At 36.0% G+C, this 23,848-nt stretch overlaps 1 protein-coding gene across 3 annotated transcripts; it reads left to right on the forward strand.

The window, feature by feature from the left end:
• Positions 1–563: 563 nt before the first annotated feature.
• LOC136203701 (terpene synthase 5-like) lies at positions 564–8,705 on the forward strand. Of its 3 annotated transcripts, none has more exons than XR_010674950.1 (7): positions 564–760; positions 1,565–1,838; positions 2,514–2,886; positions 3,359–3,577; positions 6,547–6,673; positions 7,472–7,569; positions 8,279–8,397. XR_010674950.1 is itself a non-coding variant. In XM_065994909.1 (7 exons), exons 1-7 carry the CDS (start codon positions 647–649, stop codon positions 8,567–8,569), a joined length of 1,647 nt encoding a protein of 548 aa, XP_065850981.1. In that variant the 5' UTR covers positions 564–646; the 3' UTR covers positions 8,570–8,705. The 3 variants fall into 3 exon arrangements, 2 of the variants coding, with proteins under 2 accessions (XP_065850981.1, XP_065850982.1); XM_065994909.1 differs by having other exon boundaries at positions 7,321–7,569; positions 8,279–8,705; XM_065994910.1 differs by having other exon boundaries at positions 3,359–3,487; positions 7,321–7,569; positions 8,279–8,705.
• The last annotated feature ends 15,143 nt before the right edge of the window (positions 8,706–23,848 follow it).

Consider the following 23,848-nt stretch of genomic DNA (forward strand, 5'->3'; position numbering starts at 1 on the left):
GATACATCAACAATGAATAGGACGAAGCTTTAAATATTGTAAATTCATGAAAAACTTACATGATTGTGTATAAAATCTTGAAGCACACACTATGGGTTGGATTGATTGTTGATCGTTAGCTGTAAATTGATCCCGTTCTTTAGAGAGAGGGAGAGACAGAGAGAGAGAGCGCGCGGGACGAAAAGAGAAAAATGGGAGGAAGACAACGTTATTAAAAGGTTAGAGATGAGGGTAAGGTTGGAAATTAGTTAATGAAATGTGTTAGTTTTGGTGAGATTTTGAAAGTGTGTTAGAAATGAAAACTAACCCCAAAAAAATGCTAGTTTTGTAATTGTCCCTTTTTATAATTATCTCACATAATTGACATACATAATTGAATCTGCCAGTGAAGCATTATTTTAATGGCTCGTTGATGGATAAAGATTCACAGAAACGATAAACATGACTGATTCGCACTATTCAATTATATCTTAAATAATTGTCAATCTTGACGGCTAGCTTTAAATTTTTTTATTTATTTGATTAAGATTTTCAAATTAAATTATCGATTGTAGAATTTCATAGTGAGGTTGATTGCTCTCTATAAATTACATGAAGATTACCAAATAAATTGCATTCTCAAAATATTAAAACCAGATAGAGCAAAATGGCAGTTCCCATGGCAATAAAACCAGAGGAAGATATTTTTCGTGGTTGTTTGAAAAACCGTCCCCTTAGCAATTGGGGTCAAACCTTTGCTTCACTTGCTCCACACGATTCGGTATATATATAAACTTTGCCTCTCTTATTTAAGTTAATTATGATTATAGAGTTTTGTTTTTTTGGCTTAATACATCATTTACTTTCTCAATTTGTTCAAAAAGTTTGATTGACCCCTTAAACTTTCAAATGTCTCGATAGCCTCCTAAATTTGCATAAAAATGTTCAGTTAGCTCCCTGAACTTGCATAAAATGTAACCAATTGATCATTCAGACGCAAAAAAAAGTAAGTTAAATGCGAAAAATGTATTTCACGCATCTTAGGATGTTATTACATAATTCAAAAATAAATTAAAAATGAAGTTACTACGTGCTCAACTATACAACTTGTCTTCTCTAATATTAGAACTGCATACCACGATTTTGGTCCTTTTATTTTTTTAAGACTTGTGAAATACATATTCCACATTTAACTTACCTTTTTACAATTGAGTGATCAATTGATTACATTTTACATAAGTTCAATGGGCTATCTGAATATTTTATGTAAGTTCAGGAGGCTATCGGAATACTTCCAATCAAACTTTTTGGATAAATTCAAAAGGCAAATGATGTATTAAGTTTTATATATATATATATATATATATATATACACTAGTCTTTATAGTTATTGGGAAGAACATGTTTAGGATTTACTTATGAAAACGTGCAATATATATTAGTACTAATATTTTGTAGAAGGAGTAATTAATTTCAAATTTTTATTCATGGAAGGTCTAACATAAGCTCATTTTCCATTTAAATAAATAAGCTCTAAGAATAACTTTTATATTATCTTTGACATGAATACATGTTAATTGCACAGGAATTGGAATCACACAATGAGCAGGTGGAAGCAATGAAAGTAAAAGTGAAGAATATGTTAATTCAATCCGCAGAAAACTTAACAGACAATATTCAGTTTATTAATTTATTATGCCGTCTCGGCGTATCCTATCATTTCGAGGATGTAATCAATGAACACCTAAATAGCATTTTTACTATGCTTCCAAAACTCTTGGAACATAATGACTATGACCTCTGTACTCTGGCAAATTTATTTCGAGTTTTAAGACAATATGGATACAAAATGACATGCGGTAAATACTTATTCTTGAAAACAATAATTTTGTTATGTTTGTTAATTTTAACATTGAATTTATAAAGTCAACAAGTATAAAGACGTACTTAATTTCTTTTTCATATTTTTTCATATCCAAAATACAGACACGCACACAAACACACAATATATGAGAAGTACTAAATATGTCTCTAATGTTTTTGGAGAAGTTTAAATATACTCTTGACATATGAAACATCTCAATATAAACGTTATATCAAGTATTATATTGTTTCGTATTTTATGAGTATATTTGAACGTCCCAAAAATATCAAGGGCGATTTACTTGAAAATCATATCTGATTATAAAATTACATTAAATCATATTACAAAACGTAATTGTCAATATATCATTATTTTCTACACATCACAAATAACATATGATTTTATATCATACTTTATAAATTTTAGACCTCAATTCATAAATCACAAACCCTATAGAATATATCTTAGACCAAGAATTCATAAAACATAGTTCTTAAAATATATGAAAAATAATGATTTTCATAGTTTGACATTATTTAAATTAGTATTGTAAATAACTTTTCAAATCTGAATTTCTGTTTAAATTTTCCAAATATTATCGAAGCCATATATTTGATACTTATTATCTCTATATATCATTTTTCACTGAATTATGAGTGTGCAAAACCAGATGTGTTTAAGAAGTTCAAGGATGAAGATGGAGAATTCAGGAAAGACATTGCTAATGATGTGAAAAGTATTCTTTGCTTGTACGAAGCATGTTTTCTAGCGATTCCAGGTGAAGATATATTAGATGGAGCTCTTGCTTTTACAAGGAAACGGTTGGAAATTTTAGCTGAAAGTTCAAGCCCCCATCTTCAGAAACATATAAGTAATAGTTTGATGTATCCATCCCACCATATCATTGAAAGACTTGATACTTTCAATTATATATGCTTTTACGAGGAAGATGAATATGCTGATGAAATTCTTCTCAAATTTGCCAAGTTGGATTACAACGGACTACAATTACTCTATAGAAAAGAGTTAGCTTTACTCTCAAAGTAAGTAATTATACAAAAAAAAAATTCTTTTTTAGGAAAAATGGAATTTTTTTAAAACTCATGTGCCTATTGTAAACTTATAAATCACATACCTGACTTGACAAATGCGTTATATTGTCATGGAACCGTTTGAACTAAAAGCTCGAGGTTTTAGCTCAAATCGTTCCATGACATGGTATCAGAGCCAGTGTGACCAAGTGGTCGAGGGTTCAATTTGTGGTAGGACATGGTAATTTGGGCATGTGTTTGTGTACGCTAGCCGAGTGGGTATTTGCATGTGTGTGTGTCAGATATTAATATGGAGTGGACCTTTAACTATAAGCTCGAGCTTTTAGTTCAATCGGTTCCATGACATATCTGACATATACCCCAAGTATGTTTTTCATGCTTTTCTCTATATTTTATGATGGACATTTTTCTTTCATTTTTTGGTGAAGTCCAAAGGTAATTGACATTCAAAATATTTATATAGGTGGTGGAAAGATTTGAATGTTGTGGAAAATCTTCCCTATGCAAGAGATAGACTTGTAGAGGCATATATGTGGGCACTTGGATTCGTTTTCGAGCCACAATGCAGTATTTCTCGAATGCTTATATGCAAGTACGTAACCGTGTTAACACCAGTGGATGATACTTATGATTCATATGGTACCATTGATGAAATCCAACTTTTCACAACCGCAATAGAAAGGTAATTTATAGATTGATAGGTAGATAGATAGAGTGACAAAGAGGTAAAAGTGATATTTGTGCTCCATTCTTATATTTTTATTTGTGTCTCTTTTAAAGGTTAAAAACTAAGAATCTAAGGAATTTATTACTGTGGATCCGAACTAGTAGTGATCCCTCCATTTAAATGATGTCATATCAACCGTTCGAATCACATGTCATAATTTGAGTTGAAGGACCACTAGTAGTTCCAGTTCCGAGCATAATTTCTCGACAAATTATATGTTTAATGATGGAAATTTCCATAGATTTTTCTTTTTCTGTATTTCTTTCTTGAGTCGGGATTCACCAGGCCCTCCTATTCATCATAATGCAAGGTAACATTCTTCACGAATAAATTGCATTAATTGTCACTGAAGTTTCATGAAGTTTTAGAAATTTCACAACTTTATTTTGTTTCAATAAATGACTCAATTCTGCTTTTTTCATTCAATAGCTATTCTAACAAATTCTACAGAAAAAAATGCTGGAATAATGACATGCTAAATACGTTAGAAATTAACTCTTTAAGTATAATATGATAGTCTAATGGAAACTATGTGTATGTCACGTGACAGATGAAAACAAATAGTTTCTAGCTGCCATGAGACAATTTCAAGCAGTCGAGTTATATAAAAATATATTTTTTATTTTTTTTGTTGTCATGTGGCTGACATGTCCTATTTAAAAGTCAAAATTTTCCAATGTGGTTGTCATACACTATTGATGTGCTTTTTTCGGTCCAAAATGAGCGAAATTACATTATTGAAATAAAAATGAGCACTCAACGATTTTATTGGAACAAAATAAAGTTCAGTAACTTTTATTAAAATAACTCCAAACTTTAGTGACCATAGATTTAAATAATCTCTGTTGTCCACATAAAGTTTTAATTAAAGCAAAATGAAAACCAGTGAAAGACTTGGAAATATATACTATGTGCATTTTTTTTAAAAGGCAACATACTTCAAACGTATTATAAGAGCATTTACAACTCTCTCCATATAGAGGGTCGGAAATGATGAATTGGGAGAATTGGCAGTCCAACCCCCATATTATCTTCCCTAATTGTGCAAAAAAAAAAAAAAAATCAATGCTTCCCTAAAACTAGGAAAGAATCTATGCTTTCCTAATTAATATAGAATTATTAAAATAATAGTTTTTATTTTAAAATTAAATTAATTTTATTTTTAAGTATTTTTAATTAATATATAATATTGTTTGAATTACTTTTTAGTATACAATAATCAAAAAATATATGTAAAAAGTATTATAATATTAATAAATATGGTAATTGAAATGAAATGAAGTATGTAATATATTTTTTAGAGAAGAAATTATATTAGGGGGCGTTTGGTTTGGGGGTTTCAGGAAAGGGGAAGCTCCATTCCCTTTGTTGGTGTTTGTTTTGCTAATTCAATGATTCTCTTTACCCTTTTTAAGTTTTGGGTTTACCCCTAACTCCTCTAACCCATTCCCCACTCCCCCCTAAGGTTTCTATTCTCTTTCTCCTCTCTTTCTAACTTAAACTTCTACATTCCTTATAAAATTCTACTTTACTCTCTATTTTATTTTATTTTTTTATTTTGGCCTCTATATTTTTTTATTTTTACATTTCTTTATTTTTGGATTAATTTCATTTTCGTTATATTTTTTAATTTTTTTACTCAAAAAATATTTTTGACTAAATTTTACTTTTTTATTTTTGTTTAATCCTTATATTTATTTATTTATATTTTTTATCACTAGATTAATTTCACTTTTGATCCTTATACTTATTTATTTTTACCTTTTTACCCTGAAGAATAATTTTGACCAAATTTTTTTCTTTTATCATATTATTCAGTTTTAATATTTATTTTTAATTATTTTAAAATAATTTTTTTCTTTTTAAATATAATGTTTATGCATTTTCTTTGATTAATTTTATTTCAGTTTCCTCTATTTCATTATCTTTTGATTTTAATTCTTATATTTTATTAATAGAGGCACATGTATGTATAAAAATTGTTGTCAAAGATTTTCTTGGTGAAAAGGACAATGAAGATGCTTAAACTCTTTCCGGTGATTAAGTATTATGCTTAGAAGACTATTGGCTTTTTGTTTTTTTTTTTAAATTTGTATGAACTTTGTTAAGTTTAAATTTTAACTTTTATGAATTTTATATTATTATCAATAAGGGTAGCAAGTTAGTGACGTTTTGGATTGTTTGAGATTATATATGAAGTTATTTCACGTTTTATGGAAACTATAGTAAAAGAGTTGAATTTTTTTTTTTTATTATATATGAAGTTAAAAAAAATAGTTTTGATTCTCTATTTGAACCAAACATCCACAAAGGGAATGAGGTGGAATTGTATTCCCTTTCCTAAACATATCCAAATACATAGGGGTATGAATGTTTATTCATTTCATTTCCTTTAGTTTCCATTTCTTAATTCATTTTCTCTTACCCCTTGTGAACCAAACGCCCCCTTAATGGATCAGAGAAAAATTATAGATAGATAATGCAAAAAATGGAGAATTTGCTTTGAAAATGATCTAAGGATGTAAAAAAACACAAGACAAACCGTGAGAATATAAAGGATTAAATTTTACACATTAATTGTGATTTGGATACTTTAAAAGTTGAGTTTCAAATTTAATGGACATATTGTAATCTGGATCATTAATTTAAAAAACAATAATGGTTTGCTATTTAATTCTAAATTTCAAAAAATAGTAATTAGGTATTTATTGAATAATTAATTCTCAAATTTTGATTTTGCAATTAACATAGAATTATATTGAACATGATTTCTCATCTTGAAACACAATTTGAGAGGATCCAAATCAAATAAATAGATGAATTATTGTTTCTACTTTACAATTTTTTTTTTTTTTTTTTTTTACTTTGCCTCTAACTATATCATGATAATATAATTTACAATTTTTTCTTTTGTCTACATTCAGGTTCACGACAAATGCTGGTGATGAACTATCAGAATATATGAAATTTCTTTACAGACTTGTTTTTGAATTAATAGAGAATGATGGCCCTCAGGGATGCTCTTATAAAATCACTTATGTTAGGGAAATGGTATATATATTATCTATTTATAAGTTAAACATAAATAATATATAGAGATAAGGTGTGAAAATAGTTTCAATATTTTGGCTAAAAGTCAATTTAGCCATCACGTACAAAATAACACAATATCACTTTCAAGATTTTTCTAGCGGCACAATTACAAAATAACACAAATTGACACATCATGTGGATAACATTTATCAATTTTTAATGCTGAAAGATAAAAGTGATATTGAAATTGTAGTATGTGACGTCTAGGTTTAGAGAGGTTAACTACATATTAATTTGATTTGTCATGCTAGTAGGAGTTTAATTGTGCCATTTAACAAATGTTAGTACCGAAATTGTATGTGATTGCTAAATTAGGTTTTTCCTTAACATTTTTAGGCTATTTTAGTATATATATATATAGCTCAAGAAGATCATATGAGGTATAGCATGCACCTACTAAAAATTCCATGATATGTATGAAGCTTTATTTTATTTTATTTTTTTCAAAATCATCTAAAAAGTATATCAATTAAGCACTTATAGATTACCTCATACATCATGTCATAGAATAGTGAATCTGTCAATATATATATATATATATATATATATATATATATATATAAACTTAATTTATATTAATAGGCAATATGTTAATTAATCCTCAGGTAAAAGAGTTGTTGTTAGGCTATAATGTGGAGGCAATTTGGCTGAGAGAAAAGAAAGCACCCTCATTCGATCAATATGTGAAAAATGGAAAAGTCACAAGCGTTTATGATTGTCTTATATCTGTATTTATTCTTGGAGTGGAAAATATAGGTATGAAGGAAATCTTGTGGATAAGAAATGATCCTGAAATTGTTGTTGGTGCAAAATTACATCCTCGTCTTCTGAATGACATTTGTGCAGTACGAACGGTAAGAATCAAGAATTGCTTTATTACTGATAAATACATCAGGGGTTCTCTAAATTTGGTCCAAAATATTAAATGGACTGTTGAACTTTAGAGATTTTATTAGTGTCTTGAACTTACTTAAAATAACCTATTGCCAGCTTCAACTTACTATCATAATGCTGGAGATATTCTACAATAATTTTGAAGCAATGCATCATATCGATCGACATCTCTTATATATATTTATTTTTTACTACCAATAATCTCCCCTCAAATGGTGTGCAACCATATTTTGATTGGTCGGTGTATTACTTTAGGAATATAGTAGAAAACGTCCCCATTAGCATCCGCCCCTCCAAACTTGTTTGAAATAACCTATTGGCCACTGAACTTGGTTAAAACGATGTGCACTTCAACTTTTACAAGCCTCCTCTTATGTTGTCACATATCAATAAGAGATTAATCATACCATTTTAACTAAGTTTATGGTCTAATGAGATATCTCTAACATTTAAGAGGGCAATCGATTTTTTTTTTGCACCAAGTTCAAAGTTCACATGATTTATTAAGTATTATCTCTAATTTTGCACTAAGTTCAAAGTTCTCATTATGTATTCAACCGTTTATTAGTATTATCTCTAATACATATATCTTTGAATAAATAGAAAATTTGTGCTTTAATAAAATTTGATTTTTGAATTAAGATAATAAAAATTGATCTATATTTGAAGGATGAGACCAACAGAGGAGACTTTCCTAAAGGAGTTGATTGTTATACAATACAACATGATGTGTCAGAAAATGAGGCCATTGAAGCTATCCAAAAAATGCTTCAAAATAAATGGAAGGGTATGAATGAAGATTTGTTGAAGCCAAATACCCTACCAAGGATATTACTTAAGTGCACTTTGAACTATGCCCGTCTCGGTATTTTTTTCTACCAAGACAACGATTACTTTACTTATGGACAGAACATGAAACAGCATATCAGATCATTACTTATTAACCCATTTCCAATGTAATTTTTTGAAGTTTGTATAGAGTTCATAGGAATAATATGTGTTCAAGTGGCACCTTGTTGTGTGGTAGAGTCTAGTGTGTAACTCTTTCTTTTACAAATAAGAATAATATGTGTTCAAGTGGCACCTTGTTGTGTGGAAGGACTATGTTTACATATTTTTAAAGATATATGTTACAAATATATGTATTTTTTTATATTAAATAATTTTTTATATTAATATTTTTAGATAGTATAATACATATTTTAATTGAATTTATATAAAAATATGCAGATTAATAAATAAAAAATATTAAAATAAACCGGATTAGTCTCCAACTAATTTCTGATTAATTCTCGAATACTATATTCATCCGACTAGCTGTTAGCGTTTTTACAACCTTGAAAAATAGTATTCCAGTATTATCTACATTTACTCATCAATATAGGCATTCCTCAATATATCCCAGATTCCTGAATTAATTACTGATACGGATCGGTTTCGTGACGTGTTAGTTTTAATCGTAAACTATCAAAGATGTTCTTCTCTAGCTAAACTAGAAGGAGTGAATCCCAAGTTTCATGGACTAAATCCATAGGAATAGTAAAATCCCCATTGTTGAAGGTAGAACCTTAACAAAGCTTCACAAAGAAGTTTAATATTTGATTGATAAAAAGTCAAAAGCATTACAAAGAGAAATAGATGAATTTATATTATCTCAAAAACCCTAATTGCCAAATTACATAAAGGCAAATTACATAGCTAATTAAAACATAAAGATAAGGGGTAAATGTGTGAAATATAAAGGGGTGGCATGGATGGTAAATAGAGACTGACATGGTTGTAATAAGGAGTGGCAAAGGTGTAAATAAGGAGGAAGCTGGAGTAAGGAGCAAGTTCTTTAAGCTGAAGGCACGCGGGACGTGGGTTGGCTGTTGACCTCTTCTCCGGATCAGTACCCATTCTACGCGGAGCGTAGGCTTTTAAACTGAAGGCACGCGGGGCGTGCCTAATTCTGCGCGGGGCGTGCCTTGGCTGCTGGACTCTTCTCTGGATCATTTCTTCTTACACGCGGAGCGTGTTTTAACTCTACGCGGAGCGTGCCCGATCCAAGCCCTGCGTAGATGACCTCCTGGACTTCTCTTTGGATCAAACCCTCAAGTACGCGGAGCGTGTAATAACCCACGCGGAGCGTGCCCCACATGTTGTGTGGCACAGTTTGGCCTCCTTACTCGTTTGTTGCTCGTGCTAGATTCTTCCTCCGACTTCCCTCGTCCGGACCCGATCCTAAGGAAAGATGTCCCACATCATCCACTCTCTCTTAAAAAGAACTTGACCCCAAGTTGCTTGACATATATTGATGAGACATGTTTGTTGTGAACGGACTCAAGCCCTCAAATCGAACCAAGGTGTTGTTCAAGATGAATTCAAGGAGTCCACTCCAAATGTTGCCGGACTCATCTCGTCCTCACGAGCTTCTCCCCATGTCTCCACAAGTGTCTCACCACGGACTTCATCTTCCGTGGTACTCATCTCCCCATCTCCACCAATATCGGATGCTCTTCTAACATCGAATGGTATGTCTTGGCGAAGCTTGTCCAACCACTTCCCAATAAATGCTTGGATGGTCTTCCAACGCCCCTCAGTTGGTTGCACGGACCACCCATGGATCCTCTTGATCTCCCCATCACGAACTTGAGGAATCAACACAATCTTCTTCCGCTCTTGGCCTTCCTCGAATGGAATGTCCCGACGACACGTATCAACCCAATTAGATTCAATCTCACAAATATTCTTCAAAACCCCAACATGATCTTGAGTCGAATATGCCCGGACCTCAATGTACCTCACGCCATCAACCCGGATGCTAGGCTCAATCTCCACTCGCTCATAGCCAAACTCAAATGACATGTCCCGGTGCTATATATCAACCCAAATTGGAGTGATCCCTTGAGTACTCTTCACAACCTAAACATAATTTTGAATTGAATATGCCCGGCCTTCACTGTCATTCATGCCACTAACCCGGCTACCATGCTCAATCTCTCCTTGCCCATGGCCCATATCAAACGGAATATCCCGGCGACACTTGTCGACCCACATCATAGTGAACCCAAGCACACACATAGTAGTTCCTTCCTCACCTTGGGTTAACAACCTCGGGACCTCAAGACTTGCTATTTGACTAACTTGGCTATGATCCCACAAGTCTTGAGCTTCGTCTATCTTCTCAACATCTCTCGGGCGGCTATCCCCATTCATCAAAGACTTCACAAACCCCACTCTCTTCATCACAAGATCGCTTCTCATTGACTCCTCATAGGGTTGATGCTTCTTCAACAAGCACCACATATACCCCCACACGTACATAGCAATCAAACGCAAAATAATGAGTTCCGAGTTTACCAAGTCTTGACCTCCTTCCATCTTTTCTATATTCTCCGGGGAGCCGTTCCCCATCAACAAACAATCACCAAAGCCCACAATAAGATCACCCCTCATGGTTCCATCATAGGGAAGGTTCTCCCTCAACATAAAGCTCCATTTTCTCACAACAAGATCACCTCTCATGGGCTCATCATAGGGAAGGTTCTCCTTCAACATACACATCCAAGATTCCAACACAAATATCTCAACAAAGCACAAAACAATAAGTTCAGATTTTACCCCATAAGTGACTCGATTCCTTTGCATGTGGCATGTGCTAGGCATCTTGGTGCTATCAATAGGCTTCATAGAGCAACTTTCCTCCTCCTCTCTAGAGCTCAACTCACCATATGTAGAGCTAGGTGCACTATCTCCCGGGTCTCATGCTATGTCTCGTGGTAGCTTTCTCAAAGGTGGAAGCCCTTTAAGAAGCCCTTTAGGTGGTTCGTTGGAAGACATGTGCTTGTCACCCTCGGACATCGGCTCAACTTCCTCACTTCCAACTTCGCTACCCCCCTTCTCAACCTCATTCTCCTCTTTGGATTTGACTTCACTAGGAGAGTGGCTAGCTAGCTCATCCATGGAACCCAAGTCAAGATGATTTAATATCTCAACCCTTCCACCAATGCACCAATTCATATTCAACTCCCGAGTTGGACAATCTTCCAAAGTGGTCTTCATCTTCTTACTAGGAGAACTCTTCAAAGGTGTAAGGACATATCGGATTCCGCCTTTGCGTATGGTGTAGGTGTTGCTTCTTCCCGTATGTGAGGCATCACAATCAAATTGCCATGGTCGACCAAGTAGCACATCACAAGCACCCATCTCCACAACATCACACATAGCTTCATTGTTGAGCGATTTCCGCAAGTACACGGTATACGCTTGTAGTAATAAAAGATATCGAACCCACAGGGAACGCTTTTTAACTAAAAACTTATTTAATTCAGTTTTATTCGCGTCTTTAGGTTTAACAAAAGAAAATCGTTTAATTGATTGTATTGGTTCAGATAAGTTAGGATTAGATAAGAATATTATATTGAATTTAGAGAACAATTCTGTCTTGAGATTTTGATTACAAGACAAATACTTCCGTAATTGGAATAAATAGAAGGTATAAAACTTATTTTCATAAAGCAAAGAAAGCAACTTTAACTTTGGAAGACTATGGACATGTAATCATATAGGGATTTACTCAATTAAATGGCTTTGAACCGTAGAAATCTCTCTGGATCGGAGCAGATTGCTACCTTAATCAAACTAGTATTTTATATCTGATAAGCCGCGATCAACGATCATATCATCCATGAAAACTAAATCTGTCAAGTGTTCAACAAAGTTCTTATATGAATAAGATGGAATAGAACGTTTTAATAAAAACACCAATTTATTATTTTGAAAATCATTTTGTCAGAACAATATCAAAATAACAACAGAAAGAATGTATTGAATAAATAAGTATATCATTAATGAAATGTGAATCTTCACAAGTTAACAGAGAAGTAGAAACTTGGAGAGCATTGCAACGAAAACTTTGAGATCCGGGTTGTCAATCTTTCCCTCAAACTCCGTAGGTTTGTCAGACCTCATACGCTTCAGCCGTCAATTCTTCTCGCTGAATCTTCGGAATAGAGACTGGTCAGTCCGCTATCAGAATGAAAACTTGTCTCTGATCTACCTTAGAAACTAAACTAATACTGTGTTTATAACTAATCTAATAACAACTTGTGTACAGCAAGTTTGTTTACACAGAAATGAAATCTAACTTTCTGACTCATTTCTGAGTCAGAGTTTCTTCAACATAATAACTCTCTTCTCTAACTTTTCTAACTTAACCAACATTGATTTCTGAAATGGATCACTTATTTATAGTTGTTGAAGGGTTGTAAATGATGGGTCATGTCCGCTGGTGAAGAGTCTCTTTTATCCAAACGAACAGACGCGTTTCTCAGATTAAAACATGTGAAATATGTGCAGAATGCTTCGCTGTCGCGACTGAGATTCTAAAAATCTCAGTCGCGACAGGGGGTGCAGGGGTGAGTTGAAATTGCATTTTTTTTCCGTGACGCCTTTCGTAAGTCGCGACTGAGATTATGAAAATCTCTGTCGCGATAGAGACTTGTCTCCCCGTCTCTCGACTGCTTCTTGTCCTCTTTGAGCGTTCTTCTGACTGATACGCATTCTTGGTACGTTTTTTAGGTTTTTCCTCCATTTTAGCTCCGTTTTAGCTCCTATTTGGATTTAACCAAATAATTAAGTACCTTGCATCAAAGAAGTAAATAAAGACGTAAAAGTATCCCAAATGAATATAATTAGCACGATTTCAATGTAAATTTAACGTATTTATATATGATATTTTAGGTATATTTTGGGCTTAACATTCATCCCCATAAGCTCCAATAGTGAAAGGAACTTTACACCAATGAGTAACATAAAGCTTCTCCACCTCGTTGACCCAACCAAGGCGGTAAGGTCTAGGATGTGGCTCGGGAACCAACCCAAACTTGCTCATGGCGAACCGACTAATGATATTCACTTGGCTTCCTCCGTCGATCACCATCTCACACTTCTTTCCCAGAACTAAGCATCGAGTTCTAAATAATTGATGACGTTGACTAGGCTCCTCTTCACTAGACATTGGCACCCTAGTCACCAAATACACATTGTGCTCATTGCCATCATCATCAACTTCATAAGTGTCTTCATCTTGGCTCCACTCAACACTTCCCGACTCATCTTCATCTTGGAACCGATTTTCTTCATCATAAGCTTCTTCGCTTTGGTTCCACTCTACATTTCCCAACTCATCATCATGATGGACCCTACCTCCATCATGCTCATAAATATCTTCGTAATAGGACCGGTCAACATCCTCCAACTCATCATCACAATAGAATGTACACTCATCATCTTCATACGAAGCCCCGTGTCGATCCCGCTCAACACACCGACGCTCACTCTCATCATATTAGACTCTATCTTCGTCTTCCTCATAAGCGGCCCTATATTGGGTCCACTCAATTCTTCGGCGTTCATCCTCCCTATGGTAAACTCTACCATCTTCACCATAATCAAACTCATATGCACTATGACAAAGTTCACCATCCTCACATATCTCATCTACGGAAGCGTGCTCTCTCTCTTCAACCCCATCCTCGAATTCGCCTTCACAATAATCATGTTCAACATTTCCTTTTCGCTCATTCTTGGATTGGTTCTCCTCTTCATCAACCTCCTCTTCTATCTCCCTTTCTTCATGGTCGTACTCAAATTCATTTCCCTCTTTATCCACGATCCATCTTTTCCCACGACCTATCGTTTCCTTCCACTTCTCCCTATAGTTCAAGCTGACCAACTCACGTGCCAAGCCGCTTGATTCACAAGACATGCAACCACCCAACATGGTTGAACCACCAACATCTCTCCTATCTCCATAGTCATCAACCTCCACACAACAAGTGGTTTCTTCATCCTCCACAAAGAGATTGACAAGTTCAAACTCACTCTCCCCTTCCTCAGGGATAACACCCCCACTCTCCTCACACATACAAGTCAAGTTATGCTTAAGCGGTATTTCATCAAACACTTGGAGAGTACCCTTCTCAACATGGGTTTCCTCAAAGTTGCACATCTCAACTCCCATTCCTCCTCAATCTCACATGCATTTAAGTCCTCATCAATGATTTTATTAACAATAAACCCACAATGAGAACTTAAATCTACTCCAACACCACAAACAACCAAATCCTCACTAATAATAGGCACACCCATAACTTCCACATCAAGAATTGAAAGCTTTGGATTTACCTCTTCAATGTGTAAAGGAGAAATGATTGGTGATGGATCTTTAGGAGGAACTTCCATGGTTGGTAGGGAGCGATTTCGACATTCATGCTTGAGACTCTTTACGAACGTCGCAAGCTTCCTCGTTAGCTCATTTATCACCCGAAATCCTCCATATAGTTCGCTTGACGCCTTAACACCATGGCTTTGAGATTTTCCAACCCCTTATTGAAGGTTTCTTCATATCTCGGGGATAAATTTGGTTGAACCATAGTCGAAAGAAGTCTTCGTTCAAGGAAAACGATCAGCTCTGATACCAACTGATACGGATCGGTTTCGTGACGTGTTAGTTTTAATCGTAAACTAACAAAGATGTTCTTCTCTAGCTAAACTAGAAGGAGTGAATCCCAAGTTTCATGGACTAAATCCATAAGAATAGTAAAATCCCCATTGTTGAAGGTAGAACCTTAACAAAGCTTCACAAAGAAGTTTAATATTTGATTGATAAGAAGTTAAAAGCATTAAAAGAGAAAGAGATGAATTTATATCATCTCAAAAACCCTAATTGTCAAATTACATAAAGGGCAAATTACATAGCTAATTAAAACATAAAGATAAGGGGTAAATGAGTGAAATATAAAGGGGTGGCATGGATGGTAAATAGGGAGTGGCATGGTTGTAATAAGAGAGTGGCAAATGTGTAAATAAGGAGTGACAGGATTGTAAATAAGGAGGAAGCTGGAGTAAGGAGCAAGTTCTTTAAGCTGAAGGCACGCGGGGCGTGCTTAATTCCACGCGGGGCGTTGGTTGGCTGTTGACCTCTTCTCCGGATCAGTACCCATTCTACGCGGAGCGTAGGCTTTTAAACTGAAGGCACGCGGGGCGTGCCTAATTTCTGCGCGGGGCGTGCCTTAGCTGCTGGACTCTTCTCTGGATCATTTCTTCTTACACGCGGTGCGTGTTTTAACTCTACGCGGAGCGTGCTCGATCCAAGCCCTGCGTAGATGACTCATGGACTTCTCTTTGGATCAAACCCTCAAGTACGCGGAGCGTGTAATAACCCACGCGGAGCGTGCCCCACATGTTGTGTGGCACAGTTTGGCCTCTTTACTCGCTTGTTGCTCGTGCTAGATTCTTCCTCCGACTTCCCTCGTCCGGACCCGATCCTAGGGAAAGATGCCCCGCATCAATTACATACAAGGCAACAAGTCAACATCCCAATTCAATAAATTCTATCCAACTTGGATTGGATGTTATGGAATGTAATGCAAAATGGAAATTAACAAATTTGACAAACAATAAAAAGTGTTTGGACAAAAAAAAAATTTCAAATTTTAGAGGATCAATATTGATTTTTTACATAATAATTCTATGCACTCAATACGGGGGTGTACGTGGTCAGTTAACTAGTCCATTAAGGTTAATTCGGTCCGTTAACCATTTAATCGGTTTTTAAAAACACTAACCATACACTAGTCCGTTAAATTCGGTTAACCACTAATCGGTTAACCAATTATTTCGGTCGGTTAACCTTTTATTTCGGTTTCTAACAGTTAGTAAATAAAAATAAAAATAATAAAAGAATTCTAATTTTTATTGTGAAGGAGATGACGGGTCAATGGCGGGTTGAAGAGATTAACTGTGAAAAGGGAGATGTACGTGCATTATGATCCTTCAGTTTCAATTCCGTTAAATTGTTTAGTCCCTATATCAAATCTCCGTCTAAAAATATGTTAAAGAACAATTAATCGGATAAAAAAAGACAAAATGCCCCTAATAAAACTTCTAGCTTTAAAGTTTTGAAAAACAAGTAATAAAATTTTATCATTGTTTCTGCATCTAGAAACATAAAAGAAAAAAAAGCTTGTATAAACTGAAATTAGAGATCCAGTAACAAATTAACTGAGAGTTATTTATATATTTTCATCTCATTTGATATTAATATTTGATAGAAGGACTAAACCATTAAAAGTGAAAAAATTTAGAGATCTCATAATTAAATAGTGGATTTATTAATGAGTTATGAAAAACTATAGGGATTAAATAATTATATTTAATTGAGATTTGGTCGGTTTCGGTTACAAAGATTTTTGGAATTAAGAAACCGTAATCGTAACCATTAACCATTATTTTTAAAATTAAAAACTGTGCACTAGTCCATCGGTTTCGGTTAAGCTTATTTTCGGTTTGGTTTTCCGGTTTTTTGATTTTTCGTATTTTTGCGTGCATCCCTACTCAATAGAATATTCGATGCACGTTATTGCCCATTTTCTTTTGTCTTCTATATTTTTTATTGGATAAATAATTTATTAGTATATTTTTTTTACTTAACATAGTGTTAAGTCACACTATCTTGAAAAAAACACATTTTAAAATTCTTATTTTTTATCAATATTAATCCTTTCATTTTTTTGCCATTTTTTTTGAGGTTTTTAACCATTATATTTGGTTTAAAGAAACAAAAAAAAAAAACTAGCAGAATGACATGACCATCTTGTATCTATAATGGATGTCCTGAAAACGAATATATGTTCGGTTAAAAATCTAATAAAAAACTAGATAGAAAGACCAAATGATTAATACTGCTAAAAGATAATGACTTTATAATGCGTTTTTCAAAATAGGAAACTAATTATGTGTTAGATAAAAACAGATGAACCAATAAATCATTTACCCTTTTATCTACGTTTATTGAAATACAAACTCTATGTTTATTGAGACACTTTATTGCAGAAAAGATGCTTTAAGTAGTACTTTTTAAATATCTTTATGGTAAAGTAAAATAATATTTTTAATTTGAATTTAATATTTTAGTTTAAATGTTATTTGTTTTTTTTTATAGTTTTATCTTATTTTTTATTAGAGACTCGTCAGACATATTTTAAGTGGATCTTCTAGTATTATTTAAATTTGTGTGCATATTTTTATTACTTGGATAAATTTGAATTTTATTAATGGATATATTTTGATTAATAATATAAATAATATAATATATTATTTATTAAAAAGTATTCTTTCTAGAAGTTATAAAAATAATATATGGTTGGAAAAATTTTACTTTAACAATTAGTAACACCATATTTAAAGATAAAATAAATAAAAAAAATAAAATTAGAGTATATAAAATTAAGTAGATGGTTAATCGACCAATGGAACATAACGATATACAAACCACAAATATCACCTTTTTATTTCTGCCAGACATTTGAACCAACTAAAACCACAATTCCTATTTACCTTGATTTTCAAAGTTACATATTACATTTTATTTTTCATCTAAACAACACTACTACATGTGTTAAATTACATTAATTATTTATGTTTTTTGGTTTTTCATGGTCATGATCGTGCATTTTATAATGCATTGAAATGGTGTGGAAATATAAATAACTTTTTTTTTTCTTTTGGTGTATTTATACTATATATAATTACGGAAGCAGAGAGAAATGAGAAGAAGTGTTTTAGAGGTCTTTTTGATGAGTTGTCAACGTAGTAAAAAATCAGATTAAAAATATTTAATTAATTAAAAATAAATATTTAATTAATTAAAAATAACAAATTTATATTTATAATATATTAAATAATTACTAGGGGAGGAAAGGGAAGAAAGGCATTGTGGCTCTTAAGCTGGATTTGGAGAAGGCCTATGATCGCATCAACTGGAACTTCCTGATGGAGAGTCTGGAGAGAGCTAGGATCCCGGACACTTGGAGAAATCTTATTAAGGTTTGTATTACTTCTCCTGTGTTTCAGGTTATGGTGAATGGGGATATGTCGGAGGAGTTCTCTCCGGGTCGGGGCATCCGTCAGGGTGATCCTATGAGTCCCTTCCTTTTCGTTATTGCTATGGAGAGGCTGTCCCCACCTTATTCAAGATGCCATTGATATTGGGAGTTTCCACCCGGTGGCCATCAACAGTTTCTGTCCCCAGGTGACCCACTTATTCTTTGCGGACGATGTCCTTATCTTTCTTGAAGGTAATGAGGAGCAGTTGAGTGTCATTATGGATATTCTGGATTGTTTTTGTTCGGCCTCTGGTCAGAGACTTAATATCCAGAAATCTAGGATGATGTGCTCTAAGAATATGAATCCGAGAATTTGTAAAAGATTAAGTGATTTGTCTGGTATTCCTCTTACTAATTCTCTTGGGAAGTATCTGGGGATTCCTCTCCATAGTGAGAGAGTGTCTAAAGTTTCTTTTAAAGATACTTTGGACAAAGCCAATACGAGGTGTGCCACGTGGAAAGCCAAGACTCTCTCCCTCGCTGGCCGTCTGACTTTAATTCAATCTGTGAATTCCGCTGCTCCCAACCACATCATCCAGGCTTGTCAGCTTCCGAATTCTGTGCTTAATGATCTTGATAAGATTAACCGAAGGTTCCTGTGGGGGGAAGCTGCGGAGGGAAGAAAGATCCACCTGGTGCCTTGGAGTGAGGTTTGTCAGCCCAAAGATTCAGGGGGTTTGGGCATTAGGAGAGCTAAGGATAATAATAAAGTTTTATTAATGAAACTCCTTCGGCGTATGTGGCAATGCCCCTTCTCTCTCTGGGTTCGCCTTCGTTGTGGTAAGTATCGAAAAGATAAGATCTTTGGGGGCCCGAAAGAGAGAGTTATCAATTGTTCCTTCCTCTGGAAAGGGCTTAGCGCCGTTTTTGCTGAGTTTTGCTCGGGGGTTGGTCTGGATGTGGGTAATGGTAAGCCCATAAGCTTCTGGTTTGATACCTGGATTGGGGATAAACCTTTAGTGGATGTGTGCACTTCCCCCCCGCCTAGTGATATCCAAAACTGGAGGTTAGCCGATGTGGTGGACTCTGAAGGGGACTGGGTTTGGCCTAAATTTGATTCTTTCTTTAGCCTTGAGACTCTCCTTAGAATTAGAGGAGTGAAGGTGAGTAATCAAGAGGAAGATATGGATAAGCATTGCTGGGCGCTGACTAACAATGGAGTCTATTCTTGCAAATCTGCCTTTGAAGCTTTTTCCCTTAACAGGACTGATAATCCCTCGGATATTTGGAAGACCATTTGGTCCCTTAAAATCCCCTACCGCATGAGGAGCTTCCTGTGGCTGGGCGTTAAAGACAGATTACTTACTAACTCAGATAGATACAGAAGGCATTTGGCGACCTTTGGAGCTTGCGGTAGATGTAGAGGCCATGTTGAATCGTTGTGCCACGCTCTTAGGGATTGCCCTAAGAGTGAAGAGGTTTGGAAGAAAATTCTCCCTCATCATACTTTCTCTTCCTTCATGTCCCATTCTGTGAACGACTGGTTCTCAGATGGTATTAGGGGAAAGTTATTGTCTTATATGGAGCATGGAGACATTTTCTTTGCCATTATCTGTCATCAAGTGTGGAAATGGAGGAACGAGGAGATTTTTGATAATAAAGTTGTGCTTTTGCCTAACTTAGTTGAGTTCTTCTTGAAGAAACTCTCCTCTATTATTGATAGTTTCAAAGGTGAGTCCCTTGCCAGATCTTCCCCGAGTAGTGATGTCCACCTCGTGAGCTGGACCAGGCCAAGAGAGGGGGTTGTGAAGCTGAATACTGATGGTTCCTGCCTCAGTAATGGTAAGATTGCTGCCGGAGGTGTTCTTAGGGATGCGGGAGGCGCCTGGCTTTCTGGGTTTACCCAGAATTTGGGTTTGGGTTCTTCCTTCTCTGCGGAGCTCTGGGGCATTCTCTCTGGGATCCAGCTGGCGATTAGGCTGGGTGTTAAGAGGCTTTCTGTGGAGTCAGATAACTTGGAGGCCATCAATATGATTTTGGGTAGTCATGCCATGGGTCTTCATAGCCGCAACCTTATTAAAGCTATTAAGAGGCTTAGCCCCTCATTTGATATCCTTGAGTTCAGCCACATTTTCCGAGAGCAGAACCGTGTTGCAGATCACTTGGCGGCGGTAGGCCATGAGGGGGTGTTAGGTGTTTCTACCCTTACCGTTCCCCCTATCGCTCTTTCTCCTTTTCTTTTAGAGGATAGGATTGGGGTTAGCTTTCCTAGGCTAATCCCGGTGTAGTTCCTTGTTTTGCTTTGCTTTCCTTTCCTTTTCTACCAAAAAAAAATAATAATTACTAGCCTATTAATTAAAATAATAAAAGAAAGCAAGAGTTACGGGAAGATGAAAAAACACAAAGCAAAGGAAATCCAAAAGTCACAAACAAACTTCTATATAAAGCATGATAGATAGTATTCCACCATTATATTCATTGGTCACGATAGATAGTATTATATTTCTGAAGGTAAATATTCGATTTTTATCATATGTCGTAGTTATTTTGTTCTCAATTATGTTGTTGTTTTATTTTTATTAAACAATTGTTGTTATAGTTTCATCTTTCAGATTCATTTCTGTTGTTACCCAGGTTCTATGTCTCTCGCTATCTTATCCATGTTTTCTTTTTTATTTGTCTTTTTTTCCAAACTGATAGCTTCAATTGAAGAAATCCGATAGAAATAGAAGATGCATGAACAACTAAAACCGGAAAACACAAAAGTGTCAAAAATTACAAGAAATTCTTATGTTTCTCAAGGTAATTATTCGATTTTTTTCATATGTTGTAGTTATTTTTGTTCTCAATTGTATTGTTGTTTTCTTTTTATTAAACAATAGTTGTTATAGTTTCATTTTTCAGAGATGAAATTCCATTTCTATGATGCGGACATCCTAACTGGGATCAGTGATCATGCGCGTCCTGGCGGATCCTTAGATAGCGGATCCTCAGACATCACATCCAAGGAGGTGGTACCTAGGAGGGCGGATCCCAAGAACATATGAGTGGGGCGGATCGAGGAGTACACAAGGAGGCGTATCAACATCTACCCTGGGCGGATCTCTAGGTTTACTTCCTCCCGAAGTATTTCACCAACAACCCTAACAATCCGTACCTGTACCATTGTACTGATTGTCGGGGCGTATCACCCATTTTACCCTTTTAGGGATAACCTTATTAAAACCCTAGTAGGGGTAGTCCGTGTCTTTATTATCATTAGGGGGATGTATTTAAACCCTCATTTTTGTAAGGATGAACTAACTTTTTACCAATCAAATATCATTTCTCTTTGAGAACCTAAGGCTTATACCTTGTTATTGGGATTCACTCCTTCTAGTTTAGCTAGAGAAGACCTCTTTGTTGGTTTACGATTAAAACCTCCACTTATCGCTTTCAATCTGTATTAGTTGGTATCAGAGCCGATCGTTTCCTGACCCGAAACTTCTTTTGGCAATGGTTCAACCCCGACAACCGTAAGATTCCATAGAAACCAGTGATCGGAGGTATGAGGAGCTGAGAGAGCACCTCGCGGACCAAATCCAAGCCAGCCATGAGCGGCAGAAGCAAACCAACCAACGGTTCTAGGAGTTAACCACTTCCCTGGAAAGCCTTAGACTGGAGGTTCGTGCCTTGGTCAGACCAGCCGCCGGAGAGTCAGACCAGAGGAAGGAAGGAGTCCTTGAGCAACGACCCCAAAGGCAACCCACACCACCCAGATTGCCATTGGTAAGAAGACCCAACTTTGTCCTTGTGCATAACGCTGATAGTGATAGTGATGACTTTGAGGGTATCGGGAATGATGATACCGTTAGGACTATGAGGGATGTTGGGCCTGTTGACAACCGACGTGTGGAGGTTGCTAGAGTATACCCAGATCTAGGAAACTTTGATAGAGATGATGCCTTTAAGCTAAAAATAGACTTACCGCCTTTTGGAGGCGAACTGGATATAGAGGGATTCTTAGACTAGTTATCGGAAGTGGAACGTTTCTTTGAGTATGCTGGGATCCCTAATGAGCGGAAAGTGAGGCTGGTGGCGTATCGCTTGAAGGGTGGCGCATCAGTTTGGTGGGATCAGATGAGGGAAGAGAGAAGAAGAGGGGGCAGAGATCCGATTCGATCTTGGCTACGGATGAAGGCGATGTTGAGGGAGCGGTTCTTACCGCCGGATTACGTGCAGTATATTTACAGCTCCTACAGGGACCCGAAGTGTCCATGAGTATACCTCCGAGTTCTTGAGGCTTTCGGCAAGGACCAACTTGTCAAAAACTGAAAGCCAAAAGACCTCTAGGTATCTAGAAGGGTTGAGACACAACATTCAGGATCGTATTGGCACACAGATGGTGGTTCGGGTATAAGATGCCAGGAATTTGGCCCTCAAGGCTGAGTCTCAACTAACCGGGAGATCCAGGAGATCCGCCACTACTGAGTATACGCCTGGAGGAAGAGATAACGTGAAGTCTTATGACAAAGGCAAGCAGGTGGCGAGTGCCAGTGGGGCCAAGGTCAACAGTGTGGGAAGAGGATCTGTCGGAGATACGAGGCCGTACAAGGAAACACCTATACCACCTAAGAGCAACAATCCGTATGCGAGGCCAGCGCCTTTTAAATGTTTTCGGTGCAATGAGCCAGGCCATAGATCCAACGAGTGTCTTAGGAGGAAGAGCGCCAACATGGTAGAGAGGTATGAAGATGACTATGACGAAGGGGATGAAGTGTTTTGTGAACCCTTGGGAGAAGATGATGATGAGACGGATGAAGAGAGATATGCCATTCATGTGGTACGACGTTTGTTAGTCTCCAGCCGGATAGAGGGAGATCAGAGGCACCGACTATTCAGGACCCGTTGTCTTGTGAATGGTGGGCGATACAATGTGATAATAGATAGTGGGAGCCAAGAGAACATTGTAAGTAGCAGCGCCGTTCGGAAATTCGGGTTGTTGGCGGAAGCGCATCCCGACCCCTATAGGGTGGGGTGGATCAAGAACGTGGGTGAACTTAGAGTGAACCAGAGATGCAGGGTACCTATTGTGATTGGTGATTATAGTGATGAAGTCTGTTGTGATGTGGTCGATATGGATGCCTGCCACCTATTGTTGGGTCGACCCTTGCAGTTTGATAATGACGCCATCCACGCAGGAAGAGAGAACACTTACAGATTTGTGAAGAATGGGGTGAAGTTCGTACTTACGCCAATGATGAAAGAGCCAAAGGCCGACGAGAAGTCTACCTTGGTAGTCTGTCCTACACACAAATCATTTGTCAGCGAATGTGAAGAGAGCCAGATGGTGTATGTGGTAATGGTTAAGGCGAATCACGAATCCGCC

This window comes from Euphorbia lathyris, chromosome 8, assembly GCF_963576675.1.
Source record: "Euphorbia lathyris chromosome 8, ddEupLath1.1, whole genome shotgun sequence".
In the NCBI taxonomy this organism is placed as follows: Eukaryota; Viridiplantae; Streptophyta; class Magnoliopsida; order Malpighiales; family Euphorbiaceae; genus Euphorbia; species Euphorbia lathyris.